The sequence below is a fragment of the Apodemus sylvaticus genome, chromosome 15 (assembly GCF_947179515.1).
Source record: "Apodemus sylvaticus chromosome 15, mApoSyl1.1, whole genome shotgun sequence".
Taxonomy (NCBI): Eukaryota; Metazoa; Chordata; class Mammalia; order Rodentia; family Muridae; genus Apodemus; species Apodemus sylvaticus.
The window spans coordinates 63,416,915-63,444,859 of NC_067486.1; the positions used below are offsets into that span (position 1 = coordinate 63,416,915).

Genomic DNA, 27,945 nt, shown 5'->3' on the forward strand with positions numbered 1-27,945 from the left:
GCAACTGCAGTCTCAGCCATTAATTGTAGATCCTCCATCCCAGTGCCCTCTCCATTTTTGGGAGCTGAGACCAATGCCAGTACTGCTGAAAGCTTTGGCTTCTCTAGCATATCAACCAATGATGCATACTTCAATCCCTGACATTCACTTGGATTGTACGCCAGGATCTTCCATCTTAGCTGGGACTGGTCAAGCTCACTTCTCCTCTCTCATCCCTGTATTGTGCTTGCGACTTGTGTTTTGCTCACCATGGCTACATGGATATCCTCATCTCTTCCTACCTACTCCAGCTCTGGACCACACAGAAGCCTCATGAACTTTGTTCATCTACTCATTTCTGGACATGGGAACCAGTTATCCGGGTTCAGGGATTCTTGCCCCCCTAAAGCCCCTAGACACTCTTAACCCACTTGAGCTTGTTCTCCCTTGGTGTTAGTCTTTTGGGGGGGGGCTTCCTATTTCCAGCCCTCTAAGCTGTGTTTCTTCCTAGAGAATCACCATGTGCCAGGGAGTCAGGGAGGTGGCTCAGTTACACAAGTGCTTGCCTAGCAAGCAGGTGGGCCTAAGGTGGATCTCCAGAGCCCACATAAAATGCCAGATGTGACAGCTTTTGCTGACAATCTTGGTACTGAGGAGGCAGAGACAAGAGGATCCCTGGGGCTCCCTCGCTAAGCCTAACTGATGATGATGAGCTCCAGATCAGACACAAATCCTGTTTAACAAGAGGCTTGACAGCTAACATTGCACTCTAGCCAACACACACACACACACACACACACACGTACACCCGAACACAAAAGTGCACCTGTACACATACACCTGAACACACAAGTACACCTGTACACATACACCTGAACACACAAGTACACCTGCACACACACACACACACACACACACACACACGTACACCCGAACACACAAGTGCACCTGCACACATACACCTGAACACACAAGTACACCTGCACACACACACACACACACACACACACACACATCAGGTGTATAAAAAGTCTGGTTTTCCCAGGCAGGGAGCTAACCTCATACAGCTGCTAAAGCCAGCAGAGGCTGAACTACCTTAATCTGGATGTCACCTGACCCTGTTATTGCACATTGCTGCCATTTGATGGTTAGTTTTGATTAGTGGTTGTTGTGGGGAGGCCTGCCCACTGTGGGTGGTGACCATCCCTGGGTAGATGGTTCTGGGTATATAAGAAAGAAGGTTCAGCTGGGCAGTGGTGGTGCACAGCTGTAATCCCAGCACTCTGGGAGGCAGAGGCAGGTAGATTTCTGAGTTCAAGGCCAGCCTGGTCTACAGACTGAGTTCCAGGACAGCCAGGGCTATACAGAGAAACCCTGTCTCGAAAAAACTAAATCTAAAACAAACAAACAAACAAACAAAAACGAAAGAAGGTTCAAGCCATAGGAAGCAAGCCAGTAACCAGCACTCCTCCCTGGCGTCCGCTTCCATTTCTGCCTCTAGGTTCTTGCTCTGAATCCCTGCCCTGGCTTCCCTCAGTGATGGTGTGTGCCTCTCAGTGATGGAGTGTGACCGAACAGTTGTAGGCTGAAATAAACCCTTTCCTCCCCAAGCTGCTTTGGTCATGTACTTTATTATAGCACTAGAAACCTTAACTAAGGCAACGGGTTTGCCTGTTTAGGACTGGGTTTAAGGTAGAGCCAAATAAAAAAGGCCTAGCTCCTGACCTCCATGGCACAGGGTTTGGGCAGTGATAAGCCAGACTAGAAGGAATTTTCTGGGTGCAAGTGGAAGAGGAATGGACGAGTCAGGGCCAGAGAATTCTGCACTAAAAGCACCACTAACCCAGTACACAGTCTTACTTTATTTTCAGTTTTAGGACTAAACAGAAGGGCAGTTCCAATTTGTCTGCTAAGGGAAGAAAAACAAGCAAAAGCACAACAGGGTAAATCAGACACTCCAGTGAGAGCCTCCCCTCGAGGCTAGCCCCCAGGGAAGGGGTGAAGGAATCCCAGCACTCTAGAGAGAGGACAGCAGAGCTGGGGTGTGGCTGAAGGAAGCAGGACTGCAAGATGATTTCATAAGCTACTCCAGGGAAGAGTGGACACAGATGCCCCCCTCAATCCCCTAGCCCCCCACGCCCTGGCCTCTAGCAGTTCTACCTAAAGCTCTTTAAAGAGGCAGGAGACAGATTGCCAGAACTTCAGGCATCCCATGAAGTTCAGTCAGGTCCTTGCAGCAGTACCATGGAGTGGGAAGAGGGAGACAGCACAGCTTGGAACACAGGGGGAGTTAAAAGACAATAGGCTGGTCCTTAGAGGAGCTTGACATAGTTTGCAGGGAAGAGTCCAAAGTGGCCACGGCACCGGCCTCGCCACCAGCCTTCATCCACCATCTCAATGTCAGTGATGATGTCATCAGGATCAAAGGAAAGCTCATCACTTCCCTCTGGGAAGGAAGTTGAGGAGACATTAGGATGGCCACACAGGAATTCCTGTGTACCTTTCTGTGCCCGTGCTAAGCCTCAGGGAAGGAAACAGGCCCGTCTTCTGTGCCCTTTCTTGACCCTCAGAACCCACCCCTTTTCTTTCATATCATGGGCTGCCAGGTATACCAGGCCCTTCAGGTGGTTTCAAACTTACCTCCTTGATAATCATACAGGGCTACAGCAGAGATTCCTGCACCACCAGTCTCGGCTGAGTGTCCTGAATAATGAGAAATATAAACATCAACACGGAGAACCAGACAGAGGGGAAATCCCTCCTCCTCTGCTGCCCCAAAACTGATCAAACTTGGGAGCTGCTTTCTCCTCCCTGTAGGACTGTGAAAGGTAGCCTTGTCCCCAGTTGAGCTAAGGCTTAAAACCCCAGTGACCTGGAAGGGACAGTAGGTGTTTTGCCTGTTCCTGGGCACAAGGCTACAGCCCTCCATAGATTTTTGGCCTTCAGTTATATAAGGGCAATGCCCCAAGCCCCTCCACATGTAGAGGGCATGACCATAGGTCAAGTAGACTCAAGACAGATCTTCATTTTAACGAGATACCTAAAGGTCTAGAGGACTTAGCCAATAAACTCTCCTTGGACATTCCTCCCTACAAAAGGTATTTGATCTCAGGCCCACCCTGAGAAGTGGGATATGGTTTTACTCATCCACTTTCCACGACAATAAATGCCTTAAAACCATGGACTGTCTCTTAATGGGACCTGCCATGGGGAGCCACAGAGAATGCCTTCGCTTACAGAGTCTAATCTCCCACAGAAGGCCTCTCTGTGCTCCAAGTCATGGCCACCATCAAGCCAAAAACTCCCCAAGGGACCCAGCCAGAGTGCCCCACTTTTCCCCTCAGCCCCAGGCTAGATCCAGCCTGTGGGCCTCCACTCTGTTCTCAGCTCTTCCAGGGCTCCCAATGGCACCTGGGTGTCCTAGAGCCTGAGAACCAGACAGCCACAGCCTCATTGCAGGTCTGGGGACTCCCAAGCCATCTCCAACTGCCCTGTGTGCCTCAGACTGTGCTTCCCCACCACAGAGCAGTGTACCAGGGCTTCCCTACTGCCCAACAACCACCCAACGACAGTGTGGGGTAAGCCCAGTGGACTCCCCGACCCTGCCTCCCCAGAGGCCACAGGACCCATAACCATACACCTTCCATTCACTCCACTCACCAGCCTGGTAGGACAGAGAAGAGGTGACCTCAGGCTCCAGCACATCCTCATAGTCTCCCTCTGCTTCCTCATCCTGCCGATCAAACTCCCCAACATCCTCATAGTCAGGCTCAGGCTCAGGCTCTGGCTCCAGCTCAGGCTCAGGTGCTGCTTCATATACTGGCTCTTCCACTACCTGGAGGCCTTCTGGGGTCCTTGGGGGCAGAGCTGGGGGCTCCTCATTGTCCTGAGGAGAGACAGGTGAACCAGGAGGATTCAACAATGATTTAATGAGGTTGATAACAACTTCACCAACAACCTCTTCTCTGCAGTTTAGAAGTCTTTCCTTGGGAGTAGTCTGTTCTTCATTCCCAAGACCCTTAAAACACTCCCCCTCTCAAAGCACCCACCCAGGAATGACAGGAGGAAAGCTCCAGGTGTGAGGGGAAGAGGGGTATGTATGGAAAGCAAGGCGGAGTCTTTGGAAAACCAGGAGAACACCAAACCTAAAGAACCCTGTTGGGATACTACAACTAGAGGAACAAGCTACTCAGGTTTGCCCAGGACTGGGGAGATTCCAGAATGCTGGACTTCAGTGCTAAAACCAGAGCATGCAAAGCAGGGTAGTTGGCCACCCCTATGCAGCCCTCATTCCTAAGAGGAGAGAAGATGAGGAGGGGACAGAGGCTCTTTGGGGCTCTGCTTACCTCCAAGGGATTCTGCGGTGGAGACTGCCTCATGGGCAGAGAGGGTACAGGGTATTCCCTTCTGTTCCTCTCAGGCTCAGTCTCTGACTGTATGTAACTCTCTTGGGGAGGCCAGATCTGAAGAAAGAGAAATCGCTACACTAACTACATCTACTTGCCATGTTATTTCTTATACTTTCCAAGAGCCATCCATCCATTCTGCTAGTCCAGTACAACACACCCCTCAAGATGGGTCCCACACTGAAGGTGATAGCACCTCTATCTTTAGTTGGTGCAGCAAAGACTACCTGTTGCAGCAATGACTTGTCATCTTAAACTCAAACAGGTAGAGTCTATAAGTTTTGATAACTTTGTTGTTTTTTTTTTTCTTGACTTTCTGGGGCCAATTACACATACTGATTCTTTTCAAAGACCAGTATAACAGACTCTGTTCAATAAGAAATACATCTGCCTTGTCTGTCTATCTATCTATCTATCTATCTATCTATCTATCTATCTATCTATCCATCCATGCCTATCACTTGGGCCTCTGAGACATCTGTCTGGGAAAGAGATCTTGGACCTCTGACAACCAGGCACTCACCTCTGTGGTGTTCATCTTGCGCAACTGGGCTGGCTCCGCTGGCGCTTCCACAGGTACAGGCGGCTGCTGAGCCTCACGGCTCATCTTTACCACAGCCTTTCGCTCCTGCTGCTGCCTGGCCATCTGTTGTGCCTTCTCTTCTTCCTCTCGCTTCCTCTTCTCCTCAGCCATGGACTCGAATTTTGCCTTCAGCCCACGTGCACCACTGGAAGCTGCAGATACAGGCAGGGAAAATTAAGGGTGTCCTGGATTGTGAGTGGAGAGAGAGAGGTCTGTTAAATATGCAGGAGAGAAGATGAAGAGGTCACTCGCGGAGGGGAAGGTACAGAAGTAGTGAAAGAGCCATAAGGCCTGGAGATCCTAGGGCACTGGAGCCCAGATGCCATGTGATATTGGACCATTAGTCTTCAAAATCATGAGTCCTTGAACAAGCATCTTTCTTTATCTTTGCGCTGCTACCCACACCATCCTATGCCCCATCTCAAGGGTCTGTCTATTCTGTCTTTCCCAGGCAGTTCCCTCTTCTCTGTGTGTCTCTGATCCTCTTTTTTCCCCTAATGTTATCCCCCTTGCCATCCAGTTGGTCTAACTTTTCCAGGAGACAGAATCTGGAACGGTGAGAGCAGGGAGCTCATCTTCCTTGGCTAATCTCAGTAGTTCAGGGCATACAAGGGGTAGTCTGGGAGGAGAGGAAGCCAGAAGAGAAAGGAGGCTGAAGGGCACAGAGAAGGGAACCCTGAGGACTGACCAGCTTCTACAGGTGTTGTCTTCTTATACGCCGTGGTTGGGGCCTCCATTTCATTGAAGCCAACAGCACTCTGCAAGCACAGCAGTGTTCACAGTGTGAGGAGGCAAGAGAACAGTGGTTCATAAGACAGACCTGGTGCCCAGGACCACCGTGGGAGGCATCTGTAGCCATGTGGTAGGCAACGATTGGACCACCGGGGGGGGGGGGGTGGTGTCCAATATTGTCTCTTGGAAGAGAGAAGGGTAAAGAACTCTCCTGGTGGGCTCAGCTTCCCTCTGAATCTCATGTTTCTGAGCCCAGTTACCTAGAATGAAGCAAGGTCCTTGCTTATGCAGGAAGAGGACCTGGTGGACACAGAGGACAGTGCTGTGGAGCAGGGAGAGACTTAAGACGGGATTAAGAAAAGCTTGAAACGTCATGTCTGATTTCCTGGTAAACGTAGTGTCTACCTTTCCTCTCAGCCACCCTATGCTCTTCTCACTTAAACCTTAGGGTGTGGAATTCATGCTCCTTAGGTGTTGAAGCCCAGCACACCAGGCTCAGGACCCAAGTCCAGGGGTTCCATTTTGCTCCTGGCTTCTCTCTTCCCTTGTACCCACTTTACCATAGAGTCACCTTGAGACCATGGTGACCATGGTTACCTTATCCACTCGGTCTTTCTGGATTCCATATTGGCCACCAAAGCCCTTGGCATAATCTGTGGGAAAGAAAATTCTGAGAGTGAAAATTGGAGATTAGAATGCTGGGAATCGAGGGGGAGAGGGAGGAGCAAGGATTAGGAGACAGGAATATGGAAGGTGGCAGACAAAGAGGAAGAAATGTCAGAGGTCAGAGAGAGTGAGAGAGAGAGAGAGATGAGGGGAAGAAAATAACAAGGGTCTGGAGAGAAAAGAAAGAAGGGAGCAAAAAACCAAACACAAGAGTAATGGCTGCCAAGGCAAAATATAAGGAAATAAATAGGAACACAAAGCGAGACATTCAGCTGTTCCTGCTGTGTGCCAGGAGAAACCTCTCAGTCCTCCCTGAGGCTGACTGTCTATGAGACTCACACCAACCCACCTCGGCGCATCGCCCAGCCTGGCTACACTCCTTCCCCAATACTCTTCCTTCTTGCTCCTTCTCTGCCCTACTCCCAATCTCGTTGTCCATTCCATCGGTGTTGACCCCCCTCACGCCCCTCTTCTGCTCATCTGCCTCTGTATTCTGGGACCCTGGATCAGCTTCCAAAACAGAAGGAAAGAGGGCCCCGTGTGACCTAGTGATTTTCCCCCTCCCAATTCGATTTACCTCGCTGAGACTCATGCTTCTCTGTCTCTCCCTTGTAGTCATACCCCAGAGCTGCTTTGTCCCGTTTGTCCTTCTCGACCCCGTAGCGGCCACCAAAGCCGTGAGAGTAATCTGCAATAGACAGGAAAGGCCTGAGAGTTTAGTCTTGGCCCACTGGAAAATGCTAGAGAGAGAAGTCTGAAGTAAGGAGCACAGAGTCAAGGAAGGGCTCCAGGCTTGGATAGAGATAAGCTACCTTAGCATAGAGGAGAGCTAATTTAACACCCTCACTTCTATCCCAAATGAGCATCTCCACATTTTCCCTCTTTCAAGGCACAGCTATGGATAGAGAGCATGAGAGATCTCTGTGACAAAAAGGAGGCATATGAGGTGTATGCTGTCTCCACTCCCATTGAAACAGAGACATCTCATCCAAATACAATAATTTCTTAAGTAATTAAGAAAGGAGGAGAAGGAAGAGGAGGAGGAGGAATAGGAGGAGGAGGAGAAGAAGGAGGAGAAGGAGGAGGAGGAGGAAGAGGAGGAGGAGAAGAAGGAGGAGAAGAAGGAGGAGGAGGAGGAGGAAGAGGAGGAGGAGAAGAAGGAGGAGGAGAAGAAGGAGGAGGAGAAGGAGGAGGAAGAGGAGGAGGAGGAGGAGGAGGAGGAGGAGGAGAAGAAGAAGAAGAAGAAGAAGAAGAAGAAGAAGAAGAAGAAGAAGAAGAAGAAGAAGAAGAAGAAGAAGAAGAAGAAGAAGAAAGGAACAGGAACAGGAACAGGAACAAGAAGAGGAGGAAGAAGAGGGGAAGGGAGAGAAAATAATCCTGGCTCCAGGAAGAAACAGGAGAGTCAAAGCTGTGTGTGTGTGTGTGTGTGTGTGTGTGTGTAAGCAGCCAGTCACAGAAACCCTAAGCACTTTAAAGACAAAATGTAATGAATAGGGATTAGGACCTAGGATCTGTGGTTGTAAAATCTATACAGGAGTGGGAGGGAGGGGGTATGGGAACTGGAAAGGAGGTACAGGAAATGTCACGGGGTCTTGTAGCCTGTTCAGTATTTGTCAAGGGGACATTTTACAAGTAACAGTTGGAGTTCTAGACCTGTATTCAATTGTGGCATGTAATTTTGTCTTCAATTATAGTACTCAGGAATTCTAAGCTAAGACATTAACTTAAATAAAGATCTCAGAAAATACGCATGTGGTGGGTGCTGGAAGAGGAATCAGTCAATACAATGAATGCCATGCAAATATGTGGAGCTGGGTTTGGGTCCCAAGCACTGGATACAAAACTAAATGTGATATTGTGTGCCTGGGATTCTAGAGCTGGAGAGGCACAGACAGAATGCCTGGAGCATGTATACCTGCTGGTCTTGTCAAATATGTGCTCTCCAGGTTTAGGAAGACACAGTCCCAATAGTTAAGTTGGACAACAACCGGGAAAACACCCAACACTGACCTTTGGCTTCTACACACATGAGCAAGTACATGCTTGTGTATTGACACACAAAGAAAGTTTATATGTGGGAAGTACAGCCAAAGAAAGGTAGCATGAACACAACATGAAGTAAACTTCAAGAGACTTCCAGAGTAACCTAAAAGGCAAGGGGGCACTGCGAAGCACTATAAGGAAAAGCTCAGGTCACCAGGAATAAGTGCACTGGCATCAAATCTATTAACAGCACCAAAACTCATGAAGCAAAGCCTAGTAGAAACAGTAAGACAGATAGATAAATAAACAGCTGGTGTTGAAAAATTAAACCCATTGAACAAAAAGAATCATCAATTAGAATCAATTAGAATTTGAATCATATAAGATCTAAATACATTTGTCACTAAACCTGGCTCTTAAGAACACTATATCCCAACTATACAAGATACTCTTTAATTCTATGCACATAGAACACACACACACACACACACACACACACACACACACAGAGAGAGAGAGAGACCTATGTGCTACATATCAAAAGTCTGAAATACTAGAAATCATTTTCTGATCTCAATTAAATTAAAGGCCAATATCAATAAAATGATATGGAAAATGTAGTCAATGCATAAAAACAAACATATGTTCTTTCAGCTCCCTAGTCACACTCCACAGCAGACTCCACGTTCAGGATACCTGGCCAACACGAGATGGATTCTGGGTGTGTGTGGACACGCGCGCTCGCAGGGTATTGTTTTGTTTTGTTGGTTTGTTTAATGAAAGAGAAAGAACATGAAGTTGGGGGATGGGAAAGTGAGGAAGGAAGGATTTCTAGGTGGAAATGGGAGAAGGGAAAGAGTATAATCAAAATATATTATTTGCAACTCTCAAAGACTAAATGGAAACATTAGAATTGAAATTTATATATTCATATATATAAATTTCAGCATTCATTGGTTTTATTATATGTATATAATCTTTGTTTTATATATATATTTGCTTTGTTTCATTTTGGGTTTTTTGAGATTAGGTTTCTCTATACAACCCCAACTGTCCTGGAACTGGTTATGTAGACTAGGCTGGCCTTGATTCACCTGCCTCTCCATCCCAAGTGCTAGGAGTAAAGACATGTGCCACTGTGCCCAGCATCATTATATTTTATCAGGTTTAAAACTCAAAGATAAACAATATACTGTACAATAATAATATAGATGGTATAAAGAATATAACTAAAATGTTGTTTATTATTCACAAAGACATGATTAATTTTAAACTGTGTTAAGTTTTAAAGATGATAAAGAACAAAAAAGAAATGTATCTTCTACCCTTCAACTAGAAAAGAAAGGATTGGACCGACTCAATCAAGCTCAGTGAATGAATTTGAGAAAGAAGTCCTCCCACAATTGGAACTGAAAAGGGGCCAAAGCACTGGGGAGCTGCAGGCAGGGAGCTGTGACAAGCTGCAGGGGGTCCATGTGGGCGGGGAGGCTTTGCCAGCCATGACCAAGGCTCTGGGCACTTGCCTTTCTGAGATGCATGCTTTTCCACTTCTCCTTTGTAGTCAAAGCCCACTGCTGACTGAGAGAAGGGAAAGAGAAATGATTAGCCAGGCTCTCTGCTTCTCCCTCTCTAGGTTACCCTTACTGTCTTCTCAGTCCCAGAGGCAGTTTTAGGGACCCCCCCCCCCACCCCCAGCTAAGTCCACAGGCTTAAAGTAGAAACAGTGTTACAAAGCAGTGTAGAAATCCCCAGCTAAGGTCCCAGGTTTAAAGTAGAAACAGTGTTACAAAGCAGTCACTAGACCACCTGGACACTAGACCATCTAGTTCCAATCCTGATTTTCTCTTTCTTAATTGTTTAGCTTTGGGAGTGTTCCTTAAGGTCTCTCAGCACTGGTCTCTGACATGATATTAAATGAGTCTTACCCACCACAACAGTAAATTGAGGGACGTGGTCTCTCTTCATTTGGAATAATGCAACAAATAAACAGAACAAGGTGTCTTCAGTATCTGCACTGAGTTACACAAGGAATCTACACTTTTTTCCCTAAGTGAGCTTCACAATCTTGTAACCAAAGGTTCTGTGTGCATCTGGGCCCCTCATCTCAGTCCTGCTCAACTGTACTGGTCTCAGCATGGCCTCACAGGGTTCTAAGACACAGATTTTGGGGGTTCCAAGACCTAATAGATCCTGGAAGCTGTGCCCCCATTTGCTCCTTAACTACCATCTTCAGAACTAACTAACTAGTCTCTCTCTCTTTCTCTCTCTCTCTCTCTCCTCTCTTCACCCCTTCTCTTCTTTCTCTGGCTCCCCTATAACTGAGGCTGACCTCACCCTCTCTCTGTAGACAAGGATGACTGAATTTGAAGGAAGACAGAAGATGTTAATTCTTAGATAAGTAGATAGCTAGGGAGAGGTCCTGGATGAGATCAGGCTAATCCCCGAGTGTTGAAACATTAGATACAAAAACAACTTACACCAAGACTCCACACCAGAAGAGCTCCTCTTATTGCTGTCCCCTCCCCACCCCCTGTCAGGCCACTGTGTTGTTACTCCTAGCCAGCAGGCCAACTTCCTCCTCACCTGTGGGAAGCCATCCTGAGCTATTCGGACTTACGCTTGCTTACTCATGGCCCTAAGGTGGTGGCTGCTAAAATATAAGAACAATTAACTAGAGCCTTCTCCTTGAGCTATCGGTGTGAGAAGATTCCGAGACTACCACGAGATGTTCCTGCCCAGTGTGAGAAGATCCCGAGAATACCACAAGATGTTCCTGCCCTAACCATGGAATGTACCTGCCGGCGTTAACTCCGTTAACTCCGGATGTCCTCTCCAGATGACCAGATGACCTCCTCGCTTGCTTCCTGCTTCAACCCCTAGAGGAGTCTCTGCCCTTCCCTCCTTTGTCTGGTGTGAAGGTTATTTCCTTCTCTGTAAGCCTTAAAACCCACTTACCTCCCCGACATTAAACGAAGCCATGACACAACCCAGACTGACTCTGACTTTGTTAGCGTGCTTGGCTTCCTTTCTCTCTCCCCCCCATTTTTGACCCTCAGGTAGTGCCTCTTCGGGACCCGGGAATAACTGGACCTGCTGGACGGGTCACTCACCCCCTGTGGCCACAGATAACCCACAAGGTAGGTTTGACTGGTCAAACTTCACGACAGAAGGCTACTTCTTCCCAGTTTCCACAACTCTGTGGGCTACTGAAAATGAGGCCCTGTGGACTCTGTGGGCTTTCTTCTCTGTGATTTCAAAGTTCCCCACCAGGGTCTCACCAAGTCAGGCCCTTGTTGTTACTTAAAATGACATAACCACTAACATCATCCTGCCTAGACCAGTTCTAGAAGGCGAAATGGAGACAAGCTTTGCTCCACAGCCTGTTAACAAGTCTATAAGCCCAGACTCTTTGGGAGCAGATGCTGCTGCCTCTCTAGGTGAATGCCTGTTCATTATGCAGGGAGTTCTGGCTCTGGGAGCCGTGTGCTAGCTCTGCTGCAGTGGATCTCACTAGTGATCAGCTCTATCGGTTCTCATCCTGTGATTCTACTTGATGGACAAATGTACCTGTGGAAGGAGAGCTAGCACGACTCTAATCATCTGCCTCCCCCTGGGTGTTTGTATGAACCATGTGCCTGGTTTATGAGGTGCTGGGGTAGAACCTGACCCCAGGCTAGCATGCTTCCCACAGAGCTTCTTCCCCAGCCTTTAGTCTTTATTTACAGACACAAGGGTTGCTTAGGTGAGCAATTTGTGCTTGTAAAGTAACAACTAGCAATAAGGGATTGGGCAAAGAGGACCAGGAGGAGACTTAGCAGGAAATTCTCTCTTGTTTATAGAACCTTACATGCACCACATGATATTATTGACTTTAAGCATGTCTTATATGCTTTTTCTTTCTTTTCCAGCATATTTTTGAATTTTCTTGATGTTGTTTTGGCTGTATTTTCTCCAAATTACCATCCTAGCACTTAGCAGCTTGGATTAACAACTGCTGGCAATCATCATCATCATCATCATCATCATCATCATCATCATCATCACTTCTTATCCAGGTGTGAAGGTTCTCTACCCCATTCCTCACTCCTCTATCTCTTCTTCTTTATCTTTCTACCCGGCTCCTTCCTTCTCCTCTGGCTTCCCCTCCCCATCTCCCATCCCCTTTCAGGTGAGACTCCAGCCTGTACCATGAAAGAGGATTCAGAGTCCGATATCATAAGGTATAATTTAAAGAATCAAAAATCTACCAGCCTGTGTATGTCAGGATGGCCGAGTGGTCTAAGGCGCCAGACTCAAGGAGGAGTGGTCCCTGGTTCTGGAAAGGCTCAGTGCAGCAGTATAGGGCAATACCAGAACAGGGAAGTGGGAAGGGGTGGATGGGGGAATAGGGGGAGGGAAGAGGGCTTATGGGACTTTCGGGAAGTGGGGAGCCAGAAAAGGGGAAATCATTTGAAATGTAAATAAAATATATCAAATAAATAAATAAAAAAAATCTACCAGCCCTTCCCTTCCCACTGTATCAGCCTGTACTCACTTAGTACTGTGTTTTCCTTTTTAAAATTACCTTTGTGTACGCAGGAGGCTTCAGCAATACTCTAGCTACATAGAATATTTTTTATTTCTCCATCTTATCAAAGTATTGCCATCCTAAATAATGGACTGGCATATTTGCTTATTTTGGAAATTCTCTCTTTTCTCTGCTAATGCCTTAAGGAAGTCTTATTCCAAGTTTAATGATCTTTGCCTGAGAGTGACCAAGTGTTGCTCTGCTGATGAACCCTGGGTCTCTCCTCTGTTAGGCCAGATCTGTACTAGAACCAGAGCCCTGCTGAACATAAGTGGATGATTTGATGTTCAGCACGCACCCCCTGCATTAGCACCCACAAACCTGCTGAGAGAGAGAAGCCATGAGACCTGACCACTGCCAAACACTGATGGCCTCTGCTGACCTGTCTTTCACCTGAGAAGCACAGGCCTACAGTTTAGGGCTGGGTGCTGGTAAGGCCCACATAATTTAAAGAGTATTGTCAGAGGGAGAAAGCGGTCACCTACCTTGTCTGCCCGGTCCCTCTCAACTCCATATTTGCCCCCAAAGCCTCTAGCAGCATCGGTCTGAGATGAGTGTTTCTCCACATCAGCAACGTACTCGTGGCCCACGGCGCTCTAAGGGAAATCAGGAGTGCAGTGAGCAAAAGATCAGAATGGCCTTAAGGAATAGCTAGAGATGGCAAATGGATGTCAGGATACAGGAAATTCCATTCTGGGTCAGATCTGTAGCCTCTGGCAGTGGTACCAGAGACCTATGATGGGGGATAACATCACCAGAAACATTCTGAGCCATTGCTTAGAACCTGCAGGGATGTACTGGAAGGCAGAAGGGAAAGAAGAGAGTCAGAACAGAAGGGAGAGGAGAGCTCAAACAGGGCTAGAGTGGAGCAAACAACCGAGCAAAGCTTGGGCCTGTCAGAGGCACTGACCAGATACGACAACTGATGTCTTCCCTCCACCAACCAGCTATCTTTGGACAAGTGTAGTAGTGAATGCTGAACTTTCCAATGTGTATATCAAAGATCACTAAAGGGCTGAGGGGCTGAGGAGGGGCTCAGTAAGTCAGAATCCTTGCTCTGCAAACATGAGGACCTAAGATCAAATCTCTAGCACCCCCAAGAAAAAGCCAGGCCTGGATGCATGAGCCTTTAACCCCAGTCTGAGAAAGCAGAGACAGGTGGATTCTGGGAGTTCTCTTCCCAATCAGCCTAGCTGAAATAATCACACTCAGTGGGAGATCCTGTCTCAAGGCACTGAGGCAGAGAGCTGTAGAGGATGACATTTGAAATCCTGCTGTGGCCTCCTCTTGTGCACACACATCTGCACCTACCTACCCACACATGCACATATGCATGCACCTTGCACAGCACATGCATATACCATGTATACACAAATAATCACATAATACAGTAAAGCAGTGGTTCTCAACCTTCCGAACAATGTGACCTTTTAATACGGTTTCTCCTATTGTACTAACCTCCAGCCATAAAAGTATTTTATTGCTACTTCATAACTGTAATTTTGCTACTGTTATAAATTTTAATATAAATATCTGATATGCAGGATATCTGATATGCACACCCCAAATGGGTTGCAACCCACAGGTTAAGAACCAGTGCAGTAAGGAAAATGATAAGAGATGTTGCAATACAGACAGAATACACAGCATCTAAAGGCAACAAATGATTCTGTAGCCTCTTTCCTTCTCCACTAAAGCTCCCTGCTATCAGTCTAAGTGTGACCTAGTTTCATTTTTTTTTTGTTGCTATAATTAAAACACCCTTCAAAAAAGAAACTTTAAAGGAGAAAGGTTGTTATTCGGCTACAATTCCAGGTTAGGGTCATTCATCTTGGGGAAGTCAAGGTAGGGACTTGAAGGAACCAGTCAAATTGCCAAACCAGTAGAGAGAGAATGCATGCATGTTTTCTTACTGTTCAACTTGATGTCCTTACATTTATACAGCACAGGTCTAGCAATGGTGCCGCCCACAGTGGGCTGGGTCCTCCCACATCAATTAAAGTAATTAAGACAATCCCCCAACAGACATGCCCACAGATCAACCTCATCCAGATAATCCTTCATTGATGCTCTTTTCTCTGGTGGTTCCAGATTGTGACAATTAAAACTAACCATCACAAGGGGTCACAGCATACCAGACCAGCTTTTTTTTTTTTTTTTTTTTTTTTCTTTTTCGAGACTGGGTTTCTCTGTGTAGCCCTGTCTGTCCTGGAAGACCAGGCTTGGCCTTGAACTCAGAAATCCACCTGCCTCTGCTTCCCAAGTGCTGGGATTAAATGCATGCACCACCACTGCCTGGCCAGGTCAGCTATTCTAATATCTTGACTCTTTTTCTTTATCTTGGGTATTGAGATCAGGAGAGAAAAAAAGAGACAAATATCACAAAATTCTGCATTAAAGCCCAAATGGATACCATGGACACAATATTTAGGATACATTTTAAAGTAGCAAGTCAATTTGTTTCCCATTATTTTTTTTTCTTTAAAGTGTCTCTCTCCCTTCTTACTCACCTTGTCCATCCGATCCCTTTCCACTCCAAACCGACCCCCGTAGCCATGGGATGCTTTAGGCCCCGACTCCAGCTCCCTCCTCTTGAGAATGTCATGCTCCTCCGACACTTTGTTCCTCAGCTGGTGGATGCTGCAAATAACCACATTCCTGAGACTTTCCTCAGTCGGCGAGATCAACAGCGTGCTTCTCAGAAAATGGAGATCCCTTGTACAAAACTCTGAGCCCCCGAATATATCAGCTTGACAGGCTCAGAGTAAGAGGTTGATATAACCAGCATAGCCTGACTACACTCTCTAGAAGCCAAGTCCTGCTGTCTCTTTTCTTTTTCACTAACACAACCGCGTGTATTAGAGAACAAATGATTCCCATATACTTAACACAACCTCGTGTATTAGAGAACAAATGATTTCCATATACTTAACACAACCTCGTGTATTAGAGAACAAATGATTCCCATATACTTAACACAACCTCGTGTATTAGAGAACAAATGATTCCCATATACTAACAACTGAGAGCTTATTGTTCTTTCTCTGAAAAGATCTGTTTCTGTCTCAAGAAACAAAGAAATGCAAATAATTTTCGACCTACACATTCCTGTTCTAAGAGTCTGTCCCCCAAATAACTTTAAATATGGCAAAGCTTAATGTCTAATGATTGAAACATTACAGATAATAGTAAAACCAATCTGTATGCCCAGACTTGGAAAATAGCTTAGAAAATTGAAATGCTACCTTTCAATAATATAATGGAAGTCATTAAGACTGAAGCTTATAAAAATGTAGTTTGGGGTAAATTCATTAGTATTTGTGTATTATTTATTTATTTATTTAATCACTCACAAGACACTGGAGGGGGCAGAGGACACCCTTTCCTCTTGTTTACTTTAAGCTCACTTTCATCTTTACTACCACAGAGGCTGCAGGACCCAAGAGGGTGGACAGCCACAGGCTGTGTAGCCTGAAGAGAAGAGTTGACAGCTCAGCAGTTATACCACAAATGACAAAAAGGGCTCACAAATTTGTAATCATCTCAAGGACCCCTAGGACCTTATAGAGACTTCTAGGTGAGAGAATTCTAAATTTTAGAGACCCAGCTTTCTGCAGTAAGTTGGGTCTGGGGTTTGTTACTATCCCTGGGATTCCACTAGCTTAGCCCAGCAGAAACTGGTTCCAGGCAGAGTGGCCATGCCACAGGAGAGACCTTCTCCTTTCATGGAGGATTAGACCCATCTGCTGGTCTAGTGCGATAATCTCACTGAAGGCTTTTAAAAAGCCTCTCAGCTTTAGCCACGGTTAATTTTAGAGAGCTGGCGAGGAATCAGATGAACTCGATCCCAGCGCTGGCTGCACCCTGTGTTCCCAAGCCTCACCTGACCCCCATGGGCAACAGGAAAAGCAAAGATCCAGTGAGAGCTAGCTCAGCAGGCTCACGGCTGCCTGAGTCTGGAAGGACCCTGCTCAGCTCGAGGAGCTTCTGAATGACTGTGTGAGGTCCCCAACCGAGGGATTCAAGTGAGAAAAGAAAGGCCAGGGACAAACATTTTCAATTGAGAAAATATGTAAAACCAGCTACTGAATTATGGAATGCCAGATGACATTTTTTGAATGAAAATGGTGTGGTCAAACAAAAAGTGCAACGTATTTTACTTTGTTTTCATTTTTTTGAGAAGCAGTCTTTTCAATCCAGGATAGCTTTTTACTCCCTGTGTAGCCAAGGATGATCTTGAACTCTCTACCACCCCCAAGTGCTAGGATTATAGGTATCTGTAGCCACACCCAACTGAAAATCTAACTAGTTATAGATTTCTTTACAATATAGCTGAATCCAACCTGAGTGGCTCTTAATATATAATCATTTTTTTTTGACAAATATCAGTTAAACAGCTTTTGAGTGTGAAGCGTTGCTAGGCTCCAAGGACACTGAAGATCTCACGTATGGAGACAGTGTACAGATGGAAGGCAGACAGGAAAGCGTTCAGGGTGGCAAGTGTCACACCTAAGAGGCTTTTGACACACTAACTGTCTCTGCTTCAAGGTTTCAAATGGCTTGCATTGGCAGAGCAATAAACCTAGCGAAATTCAGGGCTTCAGATGTGAAACAGGAGGACCAAGGGTATAAAGCTGAGCAGTTCTGACAATAAAATCTTTATTCACCAACAATATGGTCATATGTTTGGAAAAGCCTAAATATTCCACAAAGAAGCTACCAGAACGACTAAGATTTCAGGATACGAGGTCACTATATATCAAAGTCAATCGCATTTCTGTCTGCAAGGTACAGACATTTGAAAACTGAAATTTAAAAGTAAGTCATAGTGAAGACATAACATGGAATATTTTAGGATTTGACAAAATATGAATTAAGACTTGAACACTGAACTTCTGAAAAAAAAAAACTCAAAGAAGATCTTAAGTGGAGGAGTGCCTTGGGTTTATAGATTGGAAAACTCAATACTACCAACATGTTTACTACCCCTCTAGATGGCCTACATCTCCAGGGGACTCCCAGGCAAACTCTCAACAGGCATTTTTTCCCCCAGAAGCTGACTAGCTAACTCTAAATGTATGAAATTATAGAATCCTGGGATAGTAGAAAAAGTTTTTGAAGGAACACGTGGTTGAAGGCCTATTCCATTTCAGTGGCTTACCACACAACTACAACAGCCACTACACTGTGGTAGTGTGCTGTCAGGGTGAACACATTGCTTAACGAAGCAGAACAGTGTCCAGAAGTCAACCACACAGAAGGTCAAAGAAACCTGCTAAGTCAGTGGGAAAAAGATAAGAGTTTGGATTGTCTTTGGCAACTGGATATCTTTGGAGAAAAAGAACCTTAATCTCAATCTCATACTGCACATAAATATGTAAAAAATAAAAATTTAAACTGAGCCAAATGTTGGAGCTAAATTTTTACAACTCTGAGGTAAATTTTTTCTTAGACAAACAAAAAACAAACCAAAAACCCCACTAATGATAAAATAATTTTTATATAAATTAGACTTCATCAGAATTCAATTCTTGTGCCTTTGAAATAATACCACTAGAAAATTAAAAGAACAATCATTACTCTTATATCTGTTTTTAAAATATACAGGGAACTCAATAAAAAGATGACTATTTTAAAGATGAGGAGATACTTGAACAGACATTCCGGAAAGAAGATAGATGAAGAAACATGGACTGCATATGAAAAATGCTTAATAAAATCTACTCACCCAAGAAACACAAATTAACATCACTGCATACACAGAGTGGCTAACATTCAAAATGCCAACAATAACACGTGTTGACAAGGACACAGAGCAAGTGGAACCCATACATTTCTGGTAGAAATGAACTGTGGCAAATTTCCTTTTGGAAAATAGATAGGTAGTTTCTCAAAAGGTAAACACACACTGACTCCATTAATAGCATTAGATCTTTAAGTATCTCTTGGAAAATATAAAAATATATGTCAAAGAAGAGAGTTGTACTCAAACCCTCACGCTATGTTTGTATTAGATGTTTATATCTAGCAACAGAACAATGAATAAATCAAATGGTAATTTAGCTACACAATAGATACTTTTTGACAATAACAAGAAATAAAAGACCAACACATACAATGCTCCAGCCAGAGTTAAAAAACATGCTGAATAAAAGATAACCAACACAAAAAAAAGATGAATGGTCTTTGTTTTTCATTTACTGAAACTTTAGAGAGACCCAACTACCTTACATTGATGGAAAGGAAGTCAGCGTTTGTGTGTTCAGCAAGGGACACTGACTACAGAGACACACAGGACTGCTAGTGGTAACTGAAATCTATGTCCTCACTGTGTTGGTGGTTCCTTGTAGTATTATCAAAATTCACTCAACTATTAGTTTATAATTCCTATACATCAACAATACTGACTTTTAAAAATAGGATGTATTAAATGAATGACGGCTTTTATGTACTCCTCAAGAGGTCCATGCCTATGCAGTGTGACTTCTTGCTAAAGCCAAACTATAATATACTTGATGGCTTTCAAGAGAAGAGTAATCTTAGGGAAAGGGGACAGTTGATCACGGGAATTTACATTCCATTTCAAAAAGAGAACTGTGGACATGACAAATTGTGTTTATTAAAAGCAGTATGACATAGTGGCTAAGTACTCAGCCCATATATTCAGACCAAGCTGAATTCAAATTATCATTTGTCTATAGTATGACTATATACTTAGACAAATTGCTAACATCAAGAATGAATACCTTACTTTTCTGTGCTATCAGCATGACATCATCATCTATAACAGACAAGCACAACAGCATGACAAGCCACAGCTCAATAATGAGACATTTTGTTCTCATGGTATAGCCATGGCTCTTCATGGGGTGACCCTGCGAGGTAAGGAGGGCCAGGACTCTTCAGCAGAGCAGTGAAATTATTCTCTTTAGTGCTCTGGGTACTGGCACAGCAGAGCTGGCTCCAGTCCCTGGACCTCTGTGGTTCTGGATCAGGACTCATAGTACTGTCTTATTCTTCATTTCCACAAAGTGTAAAATGGTAGGACATAAATATTGGCTAAGCCGCCAAGGCAGGTGCAGCTATTTATAAAGGCCTTCTCCAGTGTAATGCTGTTCACAGCACCGTTCACAGCATAGTCCCTGTGGGAGCTGACCTGTTCCTTTCGCACAATGAAATAAGATAAAAATCAAAAGTCTGACTTTAGAAACATGGACACCAGTCTTACATGGTGATCTTGTACCTGCTGATTACAAAATAAAAATTGTGCTTGTATCTTCTCATTGTTTTTCAATCAACTATATTTTATGACACAAAAGTATCAATTTGTAACACATTTGATGATAGAAAAACAGCAGACCAAAGCATTTGTCCTCTCTCACAGAAAGTTTAAGGATTACTGTCTGAAGGTAGTTAAGAAGGCAGGCGTGGTAGGCAAGGACAAACATGGAGAAGACAGAAAGATATAGCCTTTGACAGTGGAGTCATTTCTCTATATGACTGATGAGAGACAGTAGAATCACTTAAGCTAGCCTCTGACTTAGAAAGCCATCCCCAGACTAAATTTATTCAAGGATGACCTAAAAAGAAACACAGTGGTGGTGGTGGGGGGCAGGTATCACGCCTACCAAGAAGCACAGTCACTTCCTTTTCCTGTTCAGAGGCAGAGTTCAGTCTGGCAAGAACTCTCTTCTCCAATTTCCCCTCCACTCCCAAGGGCTTGGTGATTTCCACTTGGCTATGAAGGGTGGCTTAGTGGAACCAGCCAAAGACTATTACCGACTTTACTTTAAGGTGCCCCTGAGGGCTATTTGATCTAGATGGGAAAGCTGAAGTCCAGAGAGGAGAAAAGACTTGTCCAAGACCGTCTAACCCATCCCCAGCAGGGTCCAAGCTTTTGCACCTTTAACAAATAGGAATGGAGTAAACTTTTGTGGAAATATCTCCAACATTTACTATAGTGGATATAGATCCAGTTAGATTAACAAGGAGATATGTAGAATTACCACAGAGTCAAAAAAATGATATGTGCAGTAGTATGCAATATAGCTGTTTGAGTAAAAACCATTTAGGAAGAAGGAAGGTACCAGCTGTTGCACACTTGTGTTAAGTTTTGGGGATGGAAATAGGATGAAACTCATCTATATTAACAGCGTATAGAGAGAACCAAAGTGCTAAGTAGTACTAAGGGCCAGCAGACACTCATGTGTACAATTCATTAAATTCTAACTGTGAATCTCCAGGGTAGCTGTCGTTATCCTCATGAATTCATAAAGTGGGCCACTAAGACATTAGTATGACTGAGTTTTCACTGCTAGTAATGACAGAGCTGGGAACTGATTCAAAATCTTCTGAATATAACCTCTTCCCACTGTTTCACGGCAGAATTTGAGGAGTCGTTGTTGTGAGTCCTTAAAAGGTCTTAGCCCTAGCTAACACCGAGATGCAGGCACTGGGAAGGAAAGCACCATGGGCAAGCTCTCGCATGTTAGCACTTCCCATAACACCAGAGCGTGGGGGCTTCACGTAGAAAAGAAAAGAGCTTTGACCTTCTTTCATCTGTGTGCTCTGGTGGGGGGGGGTCTGCAAAGCTCCCTGTTCCTGCTCTTTTTCTTTGTCACTCTACATAGTTTCCAGAATTCCTTGATTTATTTAAGAGTAACATTCACTTGGGGCTAGAGAGATGATGGCTGAGAGGTTAAAACCACTGGCTGTCTATCCAGATGACCCAGATTTGATACCTAGTGCCCACATGACAGCTCACAACAATCTGTAATGCCAGCTTCAGAGGAACTGTACCATGGGCATCAGAGCCACACATAGTATATAAACTCACACACACACTGACAAAAGACCCATCCATATAAAAATAACAAACAAATAAATAAATATTATTTAGTATAGTTATTCACATCAAACCATTTATGCCTGCAACTGTGTTCAGTAACATTCCAGATCTACACAAACGTGTGCCAAGTTTCCTAAGTCTGGCTGCTGCAGTGTGGTCATCACTGACACTTCTTAAAATCTAGGGGGAAATGAGTCTAAAATAGTGCTAGCATATGGGAGGAGGATTTGGGATCAGAAAATTCTTTTTTTAAAGATTTATTTATTTATTTTATGTATATGAGTACATGGTAGCTGTACAGATGGTTGTGAACCATGTGGTTGCTGGGAATTGAACTCAGGACCTCTGCTCACTCAAAGATTTATTTATTATATGTAAGTACACTCACTGTAGCTGCTGTCTTCAGACACACCACAAGAGGACGTCAGGTCTCATTACAGATGGTTGTGAGCCCCTATGTGGTTGCTGGGATTTGAACTGAGGACCTTCAGAAGACCAGTCAGTGCTCTTAACCACTAAGTCATTGCTCCAGCCCCTAAAAAATTGTCTTAATTGTCTTAAAGTTTAGTAGTGTTGATTCATGACTTCTGACTTTCACCCTTATTACATCATTCACTGTATTTGCCTTGCTCCTAAAATATGGCAGCCTGGTGCTACCCAGAACCAACAGTCCTGGTTAGATGGTCCTGACTAGTCTATGGTCAGGCAGTATGAATCTCTCAGTCCCCAAGTACAATATTCCATAGAAAATCCTAGATATGCCCATATTTGTTTCTCTCTTTTTGAGACAGTCTCATGTGTTGTGGTGATGCCATATTCGAAAAACACCCTCAAAATCCTAGGATATTGAATCTTTTGCTAGACCTCATAACCAAAGTTGACAATACATGGTGAAATCACTTAACACACAAGGCTGATAGCCTGTTAAACCTGCTTTAAGAGAACAATGTAACAACCAGACTTTCTTGCCATGTGGTCAGTTCTTACAACCAAAGGTAATGCACAGCTGCAATCTTAAATTACATACTGTTCCAGACCCTTGACCCATAGGAATGGATGTATATCAATCATTTGCTGAAAACAGCAAATGCAGAAGTTGAAAGTAACTTCCTAACACCTGCCAGAAAAGTTGAAAGCCACCATTTATGGATACTGGTTGATCAACAGTGATATTTATTATCTGACTCAGCTGGAGCCCGTGACTTTAGTGCTTGTAAAACTGTTAAAGATTTTTTTAAGTATCCATCATCCCCCCCCTGCCCCCACCATATGATTCTTTCTATGCTGTTCAATAAAGACAGAGTAGAGCTTCTTGTAGGGAGGTACAGATATCAGACACACAGTCACACCACTGTCATACACAGACACACAGAAACATGGGGACAAACAAATTCACAATCCATTCTTCAATCAATGCAACAGATTCAGACACATACAGCAGACAGACAGAAGAAGAAAGAGACCATGAAGTAGAGAATTTAGATCTAGAATCTCTGTTGTTTAGACAAGGGGAAGTGCTTTTATTTCTTTCCTTAGTAAAACACCAATGCATTAGTAGCAACTCACGGTTAATCACTAACACATTATAGTCCATGCAACATAGTAACCAAGGCTTGCTGTGGCATTGAATTTCTGACCCTTCGGTATCCATTATTCCCCCACAGCCACCTCCTTCCAAATAAGCACAACCCCCCACATCTAATTTATTTTGTGCTGGGAACAAACAGGACTTCAAGCACACTAGCTAAAACTTTACTACCTGGGCTACATTGTCATATTACTTTCAGAAAAAAAAAAAAGAAAGTTTTCTTGAAGATTAGACATTATTTTAAAAATGGTTTTAGTCATCAGCTTCTCCAAATGTCATATTTCTTTACATTAATATTAATGGTTCCTAATTTCTATCAAGTAGTCAAAATGCAGATCTGTGACTCAAGCCTCTGTACCAGGATGAAAGCTGATATTGTTCTCAATACACTATTTATGCAGGAGTTCCTTTCCTTGACATTTTACTGATGCCTTCTCGTTATGTAGTCCCTGGCTGGCCTGGGACTTACTATGTATACCAGACTGCCTGGAAGTAACAGAGATTTGCTTGCTTCTGTCTCCTGAGTGCTGGAATTAAAGGTGTGTACGACCACACCTAGCACTGAAGTCTCCTCAGCCCATTGGCAGTCATCCTACACATGTTCTACACTTTTGTAAAAGTTTAGATGAAATGGCATTTGATGCATAATTTATAGATTATAGATAGATGATAGATAGATGGCAGACAGACAGACAAATAGCGTGATAGAACTTCAGCATTTATGCCCACTTCTCTGCCGCCTAATCTCTGATTAAAGGAGATAGTTAATACGATGAGCCACGCCCCCCACCCTCAAAGTGACAGAGCTGTTATATATAAAGGATACATAATAATATGTAGATGATGAGAGAGAGAAAGTGAAAACACATGAAGACATAGGAATACTAGGAACACAGAGTCTAGACAAATAAGCAAATACAGAGATTCAAAGTCATGGCTGTTTCCTTTCTGCACCCCCGACCCCCAGCCTGCAGGTTTTTCATCAGGTTCTCGGGCACCTACTTGATGTGCTCTGTGCGTCCAGAGCCCTCAACCGTCTTGGCTCCCCACCGTTGCTCCTTCTCGGAGATGTCATTCTACAAAAGAGAGCAGCAGTGTCAGCGAGAAATGTGCTGTGTGGCAGGGCTCCTGGCAGTCGACACACAGGCACTCTGCCCCTGCATAGATGCTTCTTGCCTTTACTCTCACTCATGGCTACGTTTATCTCATCTCAAAACTACATGAAAATTAAAATTAAACCAGTGATCCTACACACGTTCTTGCTTACTCTGAATCACCCATACTTTCCTCTTTCGACACGGAGTGACCCGGTCCTCTAATGTCACTATCAAATGACCCACACCTACCCCCTTCTATGCTCAACACCAGCTCTCGTTCATTTCTATTAATGAAAGCCAATGGTTCTGCTAATCCACCCTACCACAAAGACTGTCTTAATCTCTGACAGTTCTCTCTAAGCCCAGTCAAAAATCAGTGGCTGAGATGCTCTTGACCACTTCACTGTCCGAGTAAAGCTACTTCCCTACTCACCACAAAGTCGGGGTCTGTGTCCCAGTCATCACCCTGGGTCTCCACGGAAACCGAAACGTCATGCCCCACTACAGACTTCCACATCTGGGGGTAACAGATGATGGAAATGATCAGATAAGGATGCTAAAGTTGACTGTGTGAGCAATGGAATGTCTCCTTCTGCTCTTTCTCATCCATTTATCTTCAGATAAATCAATATGGTCCGAGCCCACCCATGTGGAGAGAAGTCAGTACAGGCTTGGGTAACACAAGACAATGTCCATCAAAGCACTGGGATTGTTCATTATGTCCACAGCTTGTAGGGGTGACCAGGATTGCTGTGACAGTTCAGATTTCTCCATGGTTTCCTTTCTAGCTGTCAGGCACAAATGAGTCCAGTGTCCCTTCTGCTTACTACATAATCTGCTTAGCTACATTGAAAAATGCTTACCCTGTGTGTAGAAGACTGCCACACATTCACTGAAGGACTGACTGGTCACTCACGGCACAGCTGTAGGTCATTGTGGGACAAACTGAACCACCTACACTAGCTGATGCACGGGGAAACCTTACATGAAGGGAAGTCTCCAGTTTCTAAGAAAGAGAATATCAAGGCTTTGTTTTTATTAATTAAATGTCCAACTATGTTTAAAGACATAAGCATTCAAACTTAGCATGTAACAGGTTCCTCTTTTTGAAACACTGTGTGAGATTACCAACTAAGTAAATGTTACAGAAGTCTTGGGAGAATGCTAGTTTGATCATAGTGTCAATCATTGTTCCACTGGACACCTGCGTTTTATTGAGCCTTGCCAAAGGAGTGTGAGGAAGAACTGTCCAGTCACACTGTGGGTTTTTGAGGAGAGGTAACAAGGGACAACACCCATCTGCCCTGATAGCCTTGGGATTTCCTGGCTCAAAGACTCTGCCTAGCCTCTGTCAGGTGCCTCTACCACTTCTGAAGAGCTTCCTAGTGCTCCTTGCTCTCTCCCAAAGCAGACACATTTACCCACTCACCCCCAAGGTTCTTCCCATCTAGGCCCCAAGTCTCCACTTTCCATACCCACCTGGAAGCCTCCATCTTTGCCCACACTTTATAATAACCTCTAAAAGAAATCTGAGGTAGACGGCTTAAATAAAGATGTGGTAAGGAGCAACTGGAGAAGGGGTGAGTTACTGTGGCCAGAGTCACTGTGAGCTACTAAGAACACCTGTGACTTCCCTGATTGGTAATAGCTACTAATAGGGGATAGGACAGGTAAAGAGAACCTATAAGGTTGTGCACAACCTTAAGGACTCACTTTGCCGTGTCCTGCCTCTTGGGCTACTCTGCAACAGAAAGAAACTGGAAAGCAGAAGTCAAATATATTTATGAGCAACAAGGAAGCAGTGAGGTCTCATTTTGCCCTATTCCCCAGGTCTCAGCCCATCTCTCCCATCAACCTCTCACGCTCATTTTTAAGAGCAAAATAACTTACTATGCTTGTACTGTCGATCACTAATCAAGAAGGCTGCTAACTTAAAGTAGGAGGCTGAAGACAGTCAATGAATGCTAGGCACATCCAATGCCTGATGACAGGGCTGACTTATGACATCCATAGTCAAGAGATCCATGGAAACTGCAGTAATATGACAGCCCCTGTGGGACCCGCCTGTCACGTGACACAGAGTCTATACTACTTAGCCAGAGAATAGACTAAGCAATCCATTAATATTAACTTCCTTGGGCAAATCAATGATTGTTGTGATACTGTTCCCCAATGTTAAATAATTAGAATTATTAGCTGATCCAGTGCTCCCTCTGTAACACTCTGGGAGTCCCACAAACAGGGTTACCCCAGCTAAACAATCATCTTTGCATTTGGCCCCTAAAAGCACTTGGCTCAGCAACAGTGTTCATTGGTGGTTAAATTCCGTACCCTTTCCCATGTGCATTGTGTCCCTGCCTAGGCCACACAAAGGCACACTTGTTATCTTCCGTGTGTCTCCTTCAGGTTAGCACACTGGGGCAGCCAGCCATTTAGAGTAGGCTGCATAGATCATCAACAGAACCCAAGGCATCTTTGGCTGGGCCCAGGGTCCTAGATACATGATAAATCATGTTCCCCGATGCAGGCCATTTCCTTGTTCCCATCCTCAGATGCTCATTGTCAACCACTGTGCACAGTCCTTATGACTATCAAGGTTCAACATCTATTAGCAAAGACCTCCCACAACAAGGACTAAGTGCTATGTAGATTTCTCTTCCATGCTTCCCTGCGCTCCCCAAGCCCCCCTCCCCCCAGCTCAGAGCACCCACCTTCACTGGTTACTGGAGCTCTGGCTCTTCTAGTCCACACCAGGCGTCTCCTCCAGCAGCTGCCACCTCAGGGTAAGTAACCGAGCAGCTGCTTCAGTTCCGTTTTCTGTCATTTCCTGCCACACTGTCCTCAAGGCTACTTCCTGAAGTTTGAGTCAGTTCCTTATACTTTGGGTGCTTAAAAGGGTTAAGTGTTTCTGTGTCTAGTATTTTGCAAAGTATTTCAGGTCCTGGGAAAGTTACAAGAATGGCCGTGGAGACACACCCCTTACCAGTTAAGACAGGATCAAGAATGCTGGAGAACTGCTCGGTGGTGTCCTACACAGGGCAGTTGCAGCTAAGATAGTAAAAGAATTCACAACAAGGCAGGTGGGTGTGGTAGCAAATATCTAATCCCAGCACTCTGGGGTAGCCTGGGCTAAAATGATCTGTATGTGAATTTTGCAGGGCAAGCCTTAAAAACAATTTTCCTCCTCATTATCTGCAGTACCTAAGATGGGACTCACACATAACTGAACTCAGAAGAATAACTCATGAGAAAGGCAGGATGTGGAGGGAGAAAACCCCCTAGCTGGTTGGGAGGCTGGGTGGGGTCTGAGCTCACTGACAGAGATCTGACTGCTGGCCTTGTCTAACCGATGTTAACTCTGACATAGTCAACACTCTTACCATCTGCAGCCCCGCTCCTAGCTTCAAGACATGCTCAGGTGACTTGTCGGGCCAATGAAATGGACCCTTTCTGGTGTGAAGGCCACTGAGAACTTTGCTATGCTTTTCCTGCTGCC

General features: G+C 44.6%; 2 protein-coding genes across 3 annotated transcripts in view; one reads left to right on the top strand and one right to left on the bottom strand.

Moving 5' to 3' along the window:
- Positions 1 to 27,945, top strand: part of Eaf2 (ELL associated factor 2) — a 1,192,577-nt gene that overhangs the window by 821,516 nt on the left and 343,116 nt on the right. The gene's annotated exons all lie outside the window — the stretch shown is intronic.
- Positions 1,819 to 27,267, bottom strand: Hcls1 (hematopoietic cell-specific Lyn substrate 1). Its single transcript, XM_052158375.1, has 14 exons — positions 27,161 to 27,267; positions 24,883 to 24,966; positions 24,355 to 24,428; positions 15,427 to 15,556; positions 13,402 to 13,512; positions 9,873 to 9,927; positions 6,944 to 7,054; positions 6,298 to 6,353; positions 5,657 to 5,726; positions 4,909 to 5,120; positions 4,326 to 4,442; positions 3,640 to 3,865; positions 2,620 to 2,682; positions 1,819 to 2,425 (listed from the first exon to the last, which is right to left on the bottom strand). The coding sequence occupies exons 2-14, from the start codon at positions 24,964 to 24,966 to the stop codon at positions 2,292 to 2,294; spliced, it is 1,443 nt and encodes a 480-aa protein (XP_052014335.1). The 5' UTR covers positions 27,161 to 27,267; the 3' UTR covers positions 1,819 to 2,291.